The 14,382-nt window shown below is 35.0% G+C and overlaps 2 protein-coding genes across 2 annotated transcripts; both read left to right on the top strand.

Annotated features, from left to right (window-relative positions):
- Window positions 1-2,445: 2,445 nt before the first annotated feature.
- Window positions 2,446-6,499, top strand: TRIADDRAFT_31667 (uncharacterized protein; the record flags this gene model as incomplete). Its single annotated transcript, XM_002116939.1, has 5 exons — window positions 2,446-2,580; window positions 4,366-4,718; window positions 4,892-5,081; window positions 5,326-6,159; window positions 6,350-6,499. Coding segments are annotated over 5 exons (1,662 nt in total), but the record flags the coding sequence as incomplete, so codon positions are not given.
- Window positions 6,500-8,920: 2,421 nt separating this feature from the next.
- TRIADDRAFT_31695 (uncharacterized protein) lies at window positions 8,921-13,955 on the top strand (the record flags this gene model as incomplete). The annotated part of the gene is made up of 14 exons (XM_002116938.1): window positions 8,921-9,350; window positions 9,393-10,301; window positions 10,410-11,202; window positions 11,325-11,385; window positions 11,462-11,571; window positions 11,660-11,809; window positions 11,977-12,038; window positions 12,114-12,169; window positions 12,264-12,360; window positions 12,592-12,644; window positions 12,753-12,836; window positions 12,934-12,992; window positions 13,035-13,193; window positions 13,784-13,955. The coding sequence occupies 14 exons, from the start codon at window positions 8,921-8,923 to the stop codon at window positions 13,953-13,955; spliced, it is 3,195 nt and encodes a 1,064-aa protein (XP_002116974.1).
- Between the last annotated feature and the right edge of the window lie 427 nt (window positions 13,956-14,382).

The raw sequence follows: 14,382 nt of genomic DNA, 5'->3' as shown, positions 1-14,382 counted from the left end.
ACGATGTACAGTGAAGTAAAAATACCGTTTAATACGTTTTATAGGTGCGTCTATAAGATGTACTGAGTATCGTCAATACTATTTTGATCGATTCGCAACTTTCGATTTTCTGACAGTATTTCACAGTTGGAAATATTCCTTTACTGGTAAGGAATTTTGAAGCAGTAAAAATAACACTTTAGCACTGTATAGCTGTTGATTCAATACGAACTAACGTTCGTGGTGCTTTAAAGGCAGCCCGCGAGTCTTTTATATTTAACGATCCAGATCAGTAGATAAAATGGATTTTATAAATATCATATAATGCGTACTATTATCTGCCCAATTGTACGATTCGCTTATTATTTTGTAAGATAGCTTATGTATATGGATAGTTTTAAATTTTACAATTTATGTTACAATTAGCCTTGAACATAATGTTGTTTTATTATGCTAATGGCTGTTGGAAAGATACGCGAGTATTAAAATTTCATGCACTATAATTCTTCATGTTTATGAAATATGACAAGCTACTTGTGTGTACTTCTGCATGATAAAGCAGCACATGGCATTTCAATACCGCGCAACTATAGTATGTTGTTTTATGCTAATCATCAATCATTGCAATGTACGATGGAGTTCAATCATGGATTGATTTCTTCTCTATCGTAGACATATCGTAGGCATTGCTATCGGCCTGCCAGGTAGGTTGCAAACTTAACCAGGAAGGTAGTAGAATGGCGTGAGATATCAACGTGAAAGTATCTTGCATTGCAATTACTAAAGGTACACTTGTGCAGGCACATGGTTTAGTCGATTTCATGTCCAATTCAAATGCAGTAATTCTCTTCTCATCCTTGTGAAGTTGTGCTATGTTAGGCTATGTGAGGGGTTTTGACACGTCGTCGTGCTATGATAGCCTATGTATGGGTTTTTTTTTTACACGTTACAGCGGCATTGACGAAGATTGTTGGTACTCGACTACGTATACCACGTCGCCTGTGATGTGCAGATTTACCTCTTTCTACCCATCACTCTATCCATGTAACCTAAGAAGAAAGCACACAAGTGCAGCACGCTTGACGACTCAGGGTGAACTGATTAGAGATAGGGTTATATTAGCAATCACTTTATTATTCTTTTTTGAATGGTTTATGACTTTAGTAGGCTACTATCGATCATCGATGTAGATAGAGATGAGTCTAGAGGGTGGCATTATTTGATGCCAGATATGTGGTTGTGTTTTTTTTGCATTGGAATAACAATGACGTCATACAGTCATGGCTGCGTGTTCCAAGTGTTACACTCGCAGAAGAGGTTAAACACACGACTACTGGAGAAAATACTGGAAAATTGCTCTTTTGGTATACTCTATTTTGCAAATAGAGGTGCTGTAGAATAATGCATTCATAAGATGGACTGCCATGATTGATGTATATTAATTGGCATAAGAGACCAATGATCAAGTGATATACGACGCGATATCGACGTAGCATTTCCTTGTGGATTTCTAGTTTCATGTTCTGTACAGTACGAAGGTAAAGAAGATCCAAAAGCCTCCATTGCGCTGTTGACCAGTAAAAAGCCCATAGTGCAGTATTGTCCATGGTGCATGTATCAACACTCTTGTACCAAAAGCCTCCAATGCGCTTTTGACCAATAAAACGCCCATAGTGCAGTATTGTCCGTGGTGCATGGTGCACGTACCAATACTCTGTTACGTGGTACTAGTGTCGTCACTTCGATCAGGAGGATCACACTTCAAGTAACGTCACTCTACAGTACTGTAGTAAGGCACAGTATACAGTAGTTAGTATTGTACACAAGACAGTCATACAGTACTGTGTACACCACATGACCTTAAAATACGGTGCCTTATTGCTACCAATGAAATACGTGGTGTGTCGATCTACACACACACAAGCGACACACTCCATGTCAGTCGTAGTCATTACACTGTCTTCTTTGTCCCAATATTGCAATGGCTGAAGAATTTTTCGACCTGTGAAAAAGTCGCAAATGGCGCTCTTCTATTGCAATTATTAAATCTAATTTGAATTTTGGTGGATTGTGACCAAAGAAAAAATAAAGCTACAGGTATAGTCGTCCTTGTTACCAACATTGATATCCTATTGGATTGGTCTTTTTTGAGAATTGACAACGCGTATGTTGGTAACTTGGCGTCATTCATTGGCTAGGAATAGTCGAGATCGGTGAAAATTGAAAAAGAGATTGTGCAAAAAATTGGTCCAAATTGACCTCAAAATCTCTTGTAAACTAGTAGTAGTCAAACTAGTCATTCTTTCACTGACAGTTTGCTACTGTAGTTGGATAGGATTACCATCATGTTCTAGATTAACTGCAAATTATTTTATCAATCAATGAAAGTAGCCAAGTAATACGTCATCCATTTCGCCTTATGGTGTCTTCCAAGCCTTAAACGGCAACATCCAACCGCCAACCAACATGGAAGAAGATAACCAATTACTCAATAATGCCCGATATCGCCAGTATGCTACTGCTATGGATAAAGCTCTTAAGAGCTTTGAATCATCCAGTGAATGGGCAGATTTAATAGCCTCTTTAGGCAAAGTCATCAAGGTAAGTTGTTTAAAAATGCTGTGTTACACTGGAATAGAATAATAACCAACTTCAGTATTTGCAATACTTTTACTTGTCTCATCTTGGATGATGGAAATCAATATTCATCATGATATTGACGCACTATTGAAGAATAAATTCACTAGATTCTACTAATATCCAATGACGGAAAGCAGTTGAAAGTGATGATGGAAACGAAGGAATAACTCTTCAATAAGGGCAAAAACAGATTAATATTGATGGCAACAGTGACATCTCATTTCATCAATAAGCTTGACTACTTTGATTGACCATCTGGTAATACTCGTATATTCCTACATTTCATTGCAGGATAGAGTAGAGAATAAAAGTCATCGATCTCTCCTACTGTAGACATACCAAAAATGATATTAACTTCATCTCTTATCATTTCAAATGTGTAATTTTTTTTTCCCTTAAAATACAGCTGCTAAAATAGTTCGACTCTTACATACTGAAACTTAATATTACTTTGCATTACCTCTTATATGCAGTACTTACAAGGCTAAATCAAGTATCAATCCCATTGATGTTGCCCACCACAACAATAATTATAATAATCAAGCTGATTCGCCTGTGTACATATCACAAATCTACAATTAGTAACATATCTGGCTATCAACTTTCATTAATCTGGTATTTATTGAAGTTCATTTCCGTAACCCACTTTCAGTTTTGCTAAAGAATGACTGAAATCGTTCGTGTTTATGAAATTACCACTGCAGAATTCATTTTAATCGTTCCTGGCAATCAAATCGTCGTATATACCACTAGTTAAAGGATTTACCTGATGGTTAAAGTATGAGATTGTTGTGAAACAATCCCGAAACGTGATATCTGCCCCAGTTCTATCTGCATTCTTCTACAGTTAAAATAAAAAAAGGAAAAATTGGACAACATTAATGATTTACAAGGATAGTCAATTTAAACTATTGCTGTTTGTAAATGCTCGTTGTAGCGTTTTGTCCAAGGCAAAGTTTTCTAAATTAGGTATAAATTTAATGACGAAAATCCTTCGTTAATAACAGCAGTCGATTAGCCAATAGTATCTTAAATTTATCACAAAAGTAGTAATAACATAACCCAATTCTATTTGAAATAAGGTGGAACTGATACTTTGAGACTGCTAGTGAGATCTAATGGCTATTAGATTAGTTTTGTGTTGAATCTAGAGAACTGTTACTTGCTGCAGTAATGATTGACTATTGGACAACACATCTCCATGACATCATATATTTCTTACCTAATTTTCTTCATTATGATTCTCAATATCGAATACAAACAGAGATTCGTTACTTGTAAAAATCGCTAGAAATTACAATTTCTAGTACAATATAACTTATCGTCCTAATACAGTAATAAATAAATAAATAACAAATTATAACCATTTAAGCCAAGGCGTAAACCACCAATCTTTATTGACTAAGAGGAATGTTGATGCACGTTTTATTTTCAATCTAAACGTAGAATCCTGTCTCTCACTGCTACATGTTGCTGGCTAGTTTATAGGAATTTGATTTCTACACATGTGTCCTAGCTGTACGACGGAGATATAACTCGATTTATATGCTACTTAATGTATTATACTATATGATAGAGCAAACTTCTGCTGATTAAATTAACCACCAGAAACTGCTAAACAATCGCGTATAAATTTCACGTTTCTTGCTTTAAATAATTTTTACGAAATGCTATCTTTCATAATATTTTATTTATTATTCTTAAATTAGTCTTACGATATCATTTTTCTCTCTCAATTATCGATAGGCTATACAATCCTATCCAACTTTTACAAAATTACCACGCCGCGTAGTCATTGGTAAACGTCTGGCTCAATGTCTCCACCCTGCATTACCTAGTGGTGTTCATTTAAAAGCTCTAGAAACTTATGATGTCATCTTTCAAAGAATCGGAATAGAACGTTTAGCTCTAGATTTATTCATATACAGTGCTGGCTTATTTCCATTATTAGCTAATGCAGCTATGCAAGTCAAGCCCGTTTTATTAGACCTCTATCAAAATTACTATTTACCGCTTGGTAAAGCCTTACAGCCTGCTTTATCAGGTCTTTTGCTAGGCTTGTTACCCGGCTTAGAAGAAGGTTCCGAACACTTCACTAGGTATTACACTCTAACTAGCATAGCTTTTATAAACCTGAAAAGTTACAACATATAATGTATAGTCTAACATATATTGATTCTTTGGATCAGAGTTGTTGATATTAACAATTTATACACAATATGGATGCATTTATTGAAGCAATTTTACTCTCTCTTTTATTGCTTCTTTACAGAACAAAGCAACTATTAGACTCATCTTGTAATAAGCTCGGCGCAATGACATTTTTTACCGGAATTTGGCAATGTATTACTTCTACACCAACCGTTAGATTGCCAGCACTACTGTATATGACATCCTGCATTGATAGACAACGGCCTGCCAGTGAACAACTGTTCGTCATTGGCAATGATACATCGGTTGTGGTAAGTTTTCTTTGGCGTACATTCATATTTTTAAATTATTTAAATATATTCTTGAAAATTATAGATATACTAGAGGCATTTTATTGTAAAAAACATGTACGTTATTGTAGTCATTATTAAGAATCAGCTTCGTGATCATTATTGTGTATATTTGATATTATGGCGAACATTGTAATATTTTTAGAATAATGCTAACTTTTTGTTTTGGTAACTTTCTAACCAACGTATTAAATCTATTTTATAGGTTAATGCCGTCTGTCTTGCATTGCATGATAATAATATTCTGGTTCAACGCAACATATTAGACTTTTTGATTACCTTCTTTTTATTTCATACAAACACTCTACCTGATAAGGATGCTGTTGCTATCCTAAAGTCTGCATTAAGTGTGTTACTTAGACGAGATATGTCTTTAAATCGAAGATTTTATGCTTGGTTGCTTGGCACTAATGTCAATGCAGCTATTATGAAAAGCAATATGGGTTCTAATGAAGACTCTGATGGTCACACATCTTGCGTTGATCCCGATACTTTGAATAGCAGGTATTTCAGTGCCTACAGTAAAGTATACGTTGTAGCTGCTGTCAAAGAAATGCTACATGACAGCTATAATTCCGTAGTTAGCAGCAAAGGGTGTATTACTACTGCTGAACGTAGTGGCGTCTTGGGATCATTTCGTGTTGTATTAAATTTACTTGATAAGTCTCAAATAGGTACATTAGTTGTGGAAGATATTCTTATGGATGTTTTACGATTTCTTTATCACGTACATAATTTACTAAGATCATACCTAAAAGTAAATGAAAATAAGCAATTGGCTGATATACAACGTTGTCGATCGTCTGGTACGACGCTGCAAAATTGCAACAATTTAGCAGACGAGGTTATCAAGAGCGCTAATTTAATATTTAATACCTTTGAGCCATACTATTTATGGGATTACTTAGGCAGAGCAATACATTCTTGTACTAGTCATAGTACGTTAGAAAGCATATCCAACGATCAGGATAGTTGCGAATCAATTCAAATACCGAAGATAATGGATGATTCATTATTTTACGATGAATATTTTTCCTTGGTTAGCTTCCTGCAGGATATTTACTTGGTACGTTCAGTAACAGAGCGTTTAGATATTATCTTACGTATATTAAAAATTAGCGTTAGTGTAGCTGATTGTTCCCATTGCTACTAGCATCTCATCGCTTTATTTTATGGTTAACCATAATTTGCTAACAAACAAAATTTTTGTGTATTCTATGTCAATATAGGATCCTGATAATGACGTTCAAACCTTATACTTGCCGCAATTAATGTATATGATAATTGTGGAAATGCATAGATCCTGCTGTAATATATCATTTTTAGAATTAAACTCCGGAATAGTATTATGTTCCAAGTTACTCAATCATATATTGCCTTCAAATGCATTGGCACATCCTATTACAAGTAAAATGCAAACATATCCAAGTGTATCATCGATTTTGTCATCAGGTACTCCATTTCGTAGTAAAACATTGTCTGTTAGCGAAAGAACAAGACGAATTCCCGGAGGTGCAAAACCTGCAGACTCAGATGATGCAGAATCGTTACAGTTAGCTGTTGATAATACTACTGAAAAAGTATTTCAACAATTAATGACTAGCGATAGCGAAATAGAAACTAATAGCTTAGATGAGAATAGATCTCATCGCTTAAATAGTGAATCAGAATCGGAGATAGAAAGTGATAGTAGCCGTGAATTAAGTGATGATATTGGTAATATTGCCAAAGTGGAAAATATGAAACTTAAAGTACGTCGACGTCGTAAAATGTTAGGTCGTTTCTCATCGCGAAAGAATGGCAAGTCCAGCATGTCGCCTTCTGTCGATTCCTCTTCACTGAACTCTTTCACGAGCGAGACTGGCAATGAGAATTACATCCAACCGTCTTTAAAATCTCGCGAACACGTCGAAATTAACGTAATGGAAGCGCCTAGTGAACTGATGCCCAAACAGGATGAGTTAGGTAGAGGCAACTTTAGTTCACAATTTTTTGATGATACCTCTAAAAAGGTTGCTAGTAAAATGACATTACATCCTCAGCAAGATTATGATCATTTTAAAGGCGGAACCGAAACTAGTACTTCCAAAGACCTAAATACTCTATTAAAAAGTTCACGGACTGTAACCACTAACGATATTATGGATGATACTTCATTAACTTTAATGGAAGCTTGTATTAATCAGTACTTAAATTTTCTTGAGCTTTTCATTTTTAGTCAAATTATTCAGCGTCGCGATCATGACATTTCAGAGTTGGGTAACATTGAAAGTGACAGAATAAATTCAGTGCACTCAAGTAATGAAGATGATCTAAATTCGTTCGTGTGTATAGTAACATCTTCTCTGTTTGAAGACTGCGCTAAGTGCGTAGCAGCTGCCAGCCGATTACTTGTTGAATTTTCTTGCTTTCCGATAAATTCTATGAGACAAAATACTGGTCGCTATCCAATTAACGGTTGTACTAATAGGCTTATCTTTGATTGTATGAATATTGTATCAGAGCATGTGAGTTCATTTATACTTACGATGTAATTCCTATTATTTTTAGATACCATACCAGGATGGTTAGATGCTCTCTTAACTGCTTCTTGCACTATCGATGAATTTTCCATTTCTAGACCAATCACAGAAGCAGTTCTTGATTTAATTCATATAACACAATCAGTTATACCATCCACCTATAAGAAAAGACCTTCATTGATAGGTTCAAAGTCATTTGATATGTATATTTCCCAAGTCAACGATCGCACAGTGCAATCCGACTCGGTTGCAACTATACCCTTAATGTCCATTGATCATCTGTGTTTCTTGAGAAAGTCCACTATTTTTTTTAAGGTTAGTTATACCGCAATATTCTACATATGTCTTCTGGAGCAAACAATTGATTTATTATTTTAATTACGAACTGTAAGTATCATTGTTTGAGCTAACGCTCATAATTAATTATCGCCAAACTATTTACAAATATCTCACGATTGTATTTAAATTATTTCTTTATTATAATACGATATAATGACACAGGCTTATAAATCAGTTACAATACTGTGGCAATCTAGCTTATTTGTCTTCTATATTTTGTTATAGATTGTTACTAAAAAGCTATGGTTGACTTTATCGTATGAAACCCCTACGCAATTGCAATACCAGGCTGCTAATCTACTATGGCATTTAAATGAGCTTGCCTTGACATCTTCTGATTGTGAAGATGTTATAGGACGTTTTTTAATAACCGATGATGAGGTTAGTATCAAGATCTTATAAATGTAAGGATACTGTTGTAGTCTAAATTACCGAATATGTTTAGTAAACTCTGTTGCTGGTACTTATAATTATAGAGTGATCGATTGGAATCATTTAAGCGCTTTAGCGTGCTTTGGCACACAGCAAGGGGAAACAGCCGTATTTGTTCAAACCTAAATAGGTACTAGTATACAAATTAATCGTGTTTTAATATTATGTGGGTATTTAGTACCTTGAATAGCGGTTGAGGAGAATGTTACTGATAATTGAAATATTTCGTGAACCACGTCTGCTTTTAGGTCTCTATTTGTATTTCTTGATAGCCTTTACGATTCAGAACCAAGCATAAGGCAAGTTGCTATAAACTGGCTTGATCAATCTTTACAACAAGGCGATTTAGGACGATTATTGGTGCCAATGCTCATCCAGTTGTTGCATCCACGAACAGCTCGGGTTTCAGCTCAGTCAGTATTGCATGCGAATAGTAACGATAGTGATACTGGTGTAAAAATTTCTATTGGCAATGACACGGAAGATGACGAAGAAGGTAATGATAGTATGGATACTGCCCGCAGAGGAACTCCTGTTAGGAGAATAAATTCTGTAGTAGCATCATTGCCTGAAACACCTATTCGAGCATATTCATCTACGAACAATTTACCAGCTTTACAGCCGCTGAACGAAATTCGGCCTGAAGGCTTAAGTCGAAGGCACTCTTTCGTAGTTGGCACTCAAAATCAAAACTCTAATAAACGAAGTGAAAGCATTAATTTACATTTTCATCGGTTGCTATATATGAATTTATATGATTGCGAAAGAGTGTTATTTATGCTTCGGAAAATTATTAGTATAATAAAATTACGACCTCGACTATTCATCTGTACTATGGCGACAACAGCTGTTGGTTCTGGCCATACACCTCAATGGGAACTTGTTCAGCAGTTGCTATGGAAACATCGTCAAAGTCTTGTCGGAAAGGGTTTTGGGAGTGAGAAAGATATCGGTAAAGGTGGGAGCCAAACTGTGAAAGATCTTACGACAACGGCTATACCTGCTAATGTGGCTAGTGCAACGGGTCGAATGCAATATCTTGAGGTATTAGTATCCATTACTCTATACTACATCAGAAGTTATTTCCCTAAACACCTTTCTGAAGAATCTCAGGAAAGTATGCAAGCTAACGAGAGAGTTAGAATGACGGCAATGGAATTACTAAGTCTTGTCGTTAGTGAATTAGGTCAGGTAATAGAATCCACTGGAGGCTCAGGATTTATTAATTACCTTAAAGATATGTTGAATCGATGTCGAATGCAGAAAGCTGTTTTGTGTTGTTTGCTGGCAAGTATGGAAGTTGAATCATCTAATAATAACATCTACTGTTCATCTGAAGATAATCTTGCCTTTCAGAGTCAGCTGCTATCGCTATTACATCATTTAATCACACTTGAATCACGTTTTGCTAATACTACACAACCAAAAACTTGTACAATCTCTTTCAAAATGATCCACGCCATCTTAATAGGTAATAAAGAAGAAATATGTAGCCTAACTTCCCCTAGATATTTACATTATATTCATGGTAGTGGAATATCAGCACAACCGATGTTCTTAGCATCATTATTGTTGGCGTTACAATCGCAGTCATTTCTTACGTTACACTGCCAATGGATCCAGTTGATTACTGGCTGTCTTCCAAATTTGGGATCGGCTCTAGGCACAGTTGCTTCTGCTACCGTTAACCAAATTTGTGATACTTTAGAGGCTCTCTTTGATTGTGGAGATGATGAGGTAATGATACCACTTCATGCAGTTACTGGATTACCACCCGATTACTGCATCATTTTACTAGAGGGTTTAACTACCATTTGCCATTACTGTTTGCTAGATAGTGTATACAGTCACTCCAATTCCTTGCTTTCTATGCTTCCTTGGGGTATGAGTGACAATCGTAATTTAGATAAATCGTACACAACATCTTTTAATACCGGACTTATTGTTCTCGCAATTATGAATTCATATGACGTTTCAACACCAAGCCAGGCGTCAGTTATTCCAACACGGGAGGGGATGGCTGTTGTCATTTCTCGAGTTATGATTACATTTGCGTTGATTTCTAACCAATTAGATGATGACGCTATACCTGCTGATGGCGGTGATATCTCTCGAAAACTGTTACGCCAATATGTCTCGCAGCTAACGACACCTATTGCTATGAATCACTGTTTTGTTTTAATCTCAGCTATTGGATATGCATGGCATATGTTATCAAAGCCTCTTATTATTGATGAGTCTAATGTTTTGGAACAAATATTACCTGAAGCAAGTAAAGAACAGCTTGTACTCATTGATGTCATCATTAGCATAAAAGCACTATCGATCGAGACTGTAATTGAGAATGTCAAGTCAATAGTTAAAAGTGTACTATCTAACAAGAAACAACTTGCTAGTTCTGGTACAAGTCTAGAAGTTGATATTTTATCATTCTTTTATCATTTATCTCAAAGACTACCTATCGCTAGCATCCAAGGCTGCTGGCAAAGCGTATGCAATACCATAAAAGAGTGCGTTCAGCTGTCGATATCTAATCATGGACAATTTATACTATTAGCGATATTATATACTCATGTTCAAAAAGTTCCAGTTGTTGATGATCGTAAAGTACTACAAGAACGTCAAGACATACTGCAAAAATTAATACAGGCTTGCAGCATTATTGTAGGATCAGCATTACAGCAAAGCACTTGGCTTCGAAGAAATCTAGTTGTCATGGCGCCTTCCACGTCTAGTACATCAGGCTCCAGATTATCTCGCTCATCTGAAAGTGAAAGCAGTAGTAAGTTGTCGTATTCATTAACATTGATTGCTGGTAAAGATGCATTCAAGAAATCACCTCCATTAATATATTGTTTGATTATCATTCTAATACGGACGTATTGATAGCCTCCATTAAAGTTAACGACAGTTCAAATCCTAACGAAGTAACCGTTCAGCAAAATGTTCAAGCATTAACAATTCTAGCTGAGGTAAATTCAACTTTAGGTTTATTATCGTATGTATATGAGTACGTTTATCATTAAATGCAAGTTTATGTTTTCATAGCTTTTGGCTCCTTTAATTGATATTATATTCAGCAGCCTTGAGAAGGACCGCGTTAGCAGCATCCTGTCGTCATTAATGAATAATGTGACTCCATATCTTAAGAATCATTGGTAAATTTCTTTCCCTTAATGAGATTAACAGTTGATGTTATCTTTTTACGGAGTAGCTTTGGTAATGCTTTTTATATCTTGAATAAAGTGCATACAACGCTTCAAGCTATACTGCAAGTGTAAAATTACTAGCGACGCTAACAAACTATCAGTATACTCGTCGAGCGTGGCAGAAGGATGTTTACGATTTATTTTTAGATCCTAATTTTTTTAGGATGGGATCATCATCAATTTCAGGGTAAGCGCTTTGACAAGAGTATCTAACTGATATACTTTCAAGTTAATTAACTGTAAACGAATAATCGAATAATTTCATGACATTTTTAAATATCGTTGATATTTACAGCTATTGTAGATTTGTTTTGTATTCAAATTAACCAGTTATATTTGCTATGCAACATTTAGATGGCGCACCATAATAGACAATTTAATGGCCAACGATAATACCGCTTTTAGGGATATGTTAAGTAAGCGAAAATAACAATAATTTAATTCCTTTTTTGAGTAAACTATCAATAACTTATTAAACCACTTCCAATTAGATCGAATTAATTTATCTTCTACCGCATCATTAAATCTATTTACCAGTCGTGACCAGGTAACTGTATTAAATGATAACAGCTCCGTATTTAACTGATAAGTCTGCGAGATCTGAGTCGTAACACAATTTCGTTGTTATTTCTTTCTTTAAGGAAAGTGAAGGCTGTGCTCAAAATTTAAAGCGTTTATCGTACGTACTATTTAGTGGTGAAATAGATCAATATCAGGGATTTCTGCCAGATATTCAAGGTATTACTTGTAGCTAGGCAATATAGCCAGGTAAAAAATTACATTGAAGATTATTATTAGCCACCGAAAGCTTCTAATACTGCCGATATGCCTTACATTAGTGCATCTGTACTTCTACCATACTGCACGCGTAATGCAGGCAATTTTATCTCGAGTTTGTTCATAAAGAACTTTGAGATTATACTGTTTTTAAGATTATGTGTATTTATTAAGCCTTTTCCTAATCAACAGAACGTTTAGCTGACGGTTTACGTCTCCCGCTAACTCCGGTAGTTCATGAGCAAGTAAGCATATAGGAGTATCCTAGTATATTTTCTGTACACGTACCAAATAAATTAATATTCATTGTGTTGAGTTCTTAGCGAAAGTAATGTTGTTATTTACTGTTTTAGATATTCTTTTGCTTTCGAATTTTACTAATGAGAATGTCCCCGCATCACCTTACATCCTTATGGCCCACTATTATTACTGAATTGGTATCTATAGCGTAGTCTGTTTTAAATATTAGGATATTACCGTATCTAAAAATTCTTAGATTACTTGTGTTTAAATGTATCTTTGCTAACACTACAGGTACAAGTCCTACAGATTATTGAAAAGGCGTTAACTATTCGAGATCCAGCATCTGTCAAGTAATTCAAATTTACTACATGAAGACATCATTCTACTTCAAGATATCACGTTCATTCAATTTGTGTCTTTCTACTAACACTTAGGTTGCCCAATGGTATTATGCTGAATGATTCTGCTTGGTTACCACTTTATCTTTCAGCTTGTAAACTATTAGATCTTGCATTGGCATTACCATCTGATAAATTGCCTCAATTTCAAACGTAAGTAAACCGGACATCAATAATTTTTAAGCTGCTATGATACAAAAAACTAGCTATGGATAACCGCTCATAAGGAACCAGATTAAGTATCTCTTTCTGACTTATAATTACCAATTTTATATCGATGTACGGATATGTAACCAGTGTAAACATAATTTTTTGCATTCGTTACATAAATTTTCGCTCATATTACCTACTCCGTCTACATGTAGTTTTTAAAACATACTAGGCAGTAGTATCGCAACTTTTTAGTCTTATGCATCTACAGTTTAGTTCAGTTCATAGTGTACTTCTTTTATATCTTATATATCGAAGTTCAGTCTAAATACGTGGTATAACCATGAATTTTAGCGCTTTATCCAATAACGAAAATTATCACCTAAAAAGATGTCTACCTATCATCAAAGTAATTATTAAATTGCATACAAAGGTTTGATTTCATATGTTGATCACGTTGGATGAAAGCTATAATCGTAATAAATCAATATATTATCTTCGTATTGAAGATAGCGATAAATAACTTTCTTAAAATATATCTATGATGATTATACAATCAGTCATGATGTTTTATCTGTAATTTCGAAATGAAGTTATCGATGGGCCTTTGTTACCGAAGAAGATTACCTAACACTTGCGAGAGAAAATTCCGGAAAAGTATCCAGTTTTCCGTTGTTTACACCATGTCTTGAGGTTATGGCTGGATTATTAGATGAGGTAAGCTTTTATATCACAGCATTTATAGCTTCTTCACGCTTTGAATGAATAATCCCATGTTTGTGTGGCATTTCTCTTGTAGGGCAAAGTAGCTGTTCCTCCTAGATTGCCAGGAAAATTAATGCTTACAATGCAATCGATAACTTCTATCCACGATCTACAACATTTCTTTTTAAGCTATGTGCGCAGTAATATAGGTCGGGAAGGCTTAGATCTACCAAGTATTGGAACTGTCAGTATTGACAGAATTGAAAGAGTGATTCAGTTAGATTTTCTTGATCCCTTACAGGATTAATAAATTGCGTTAGCCAAATTAGTCCTAATCACTAATTATTGTTTTAGACTTTTAATTTTTCAAATATAGTTGAAAGGCAAATTGTATTCAATCGTATATCCTGTAATAGACTACTATAATAGATGAAGACCTTGACCTTATTTTTAGATGGAATTTTATAAATTATATATCTATTACAAA

The sequence above is a fragment of the Trichoplax adhaerens genome, genomic scaffold (genome assembly GCF_000150275.1).
Source record: "Trichoplax adhaerens TRIADscaffold_19 genomic scaffold, whole genome shotgun sequence".
Lineage (NCBI taxonomy): Eukaryota > Metazoa > Placozoa > Uniplacotomia > Trichoplacea > Trichoplacidae > Trichoplax > Trichoplax adhaerens.
The sequence above is the reverse complement of the archived record's forward strand: the minus strand, read 5'-3'. Positions and strand labels throughout refer to the sequence as shown.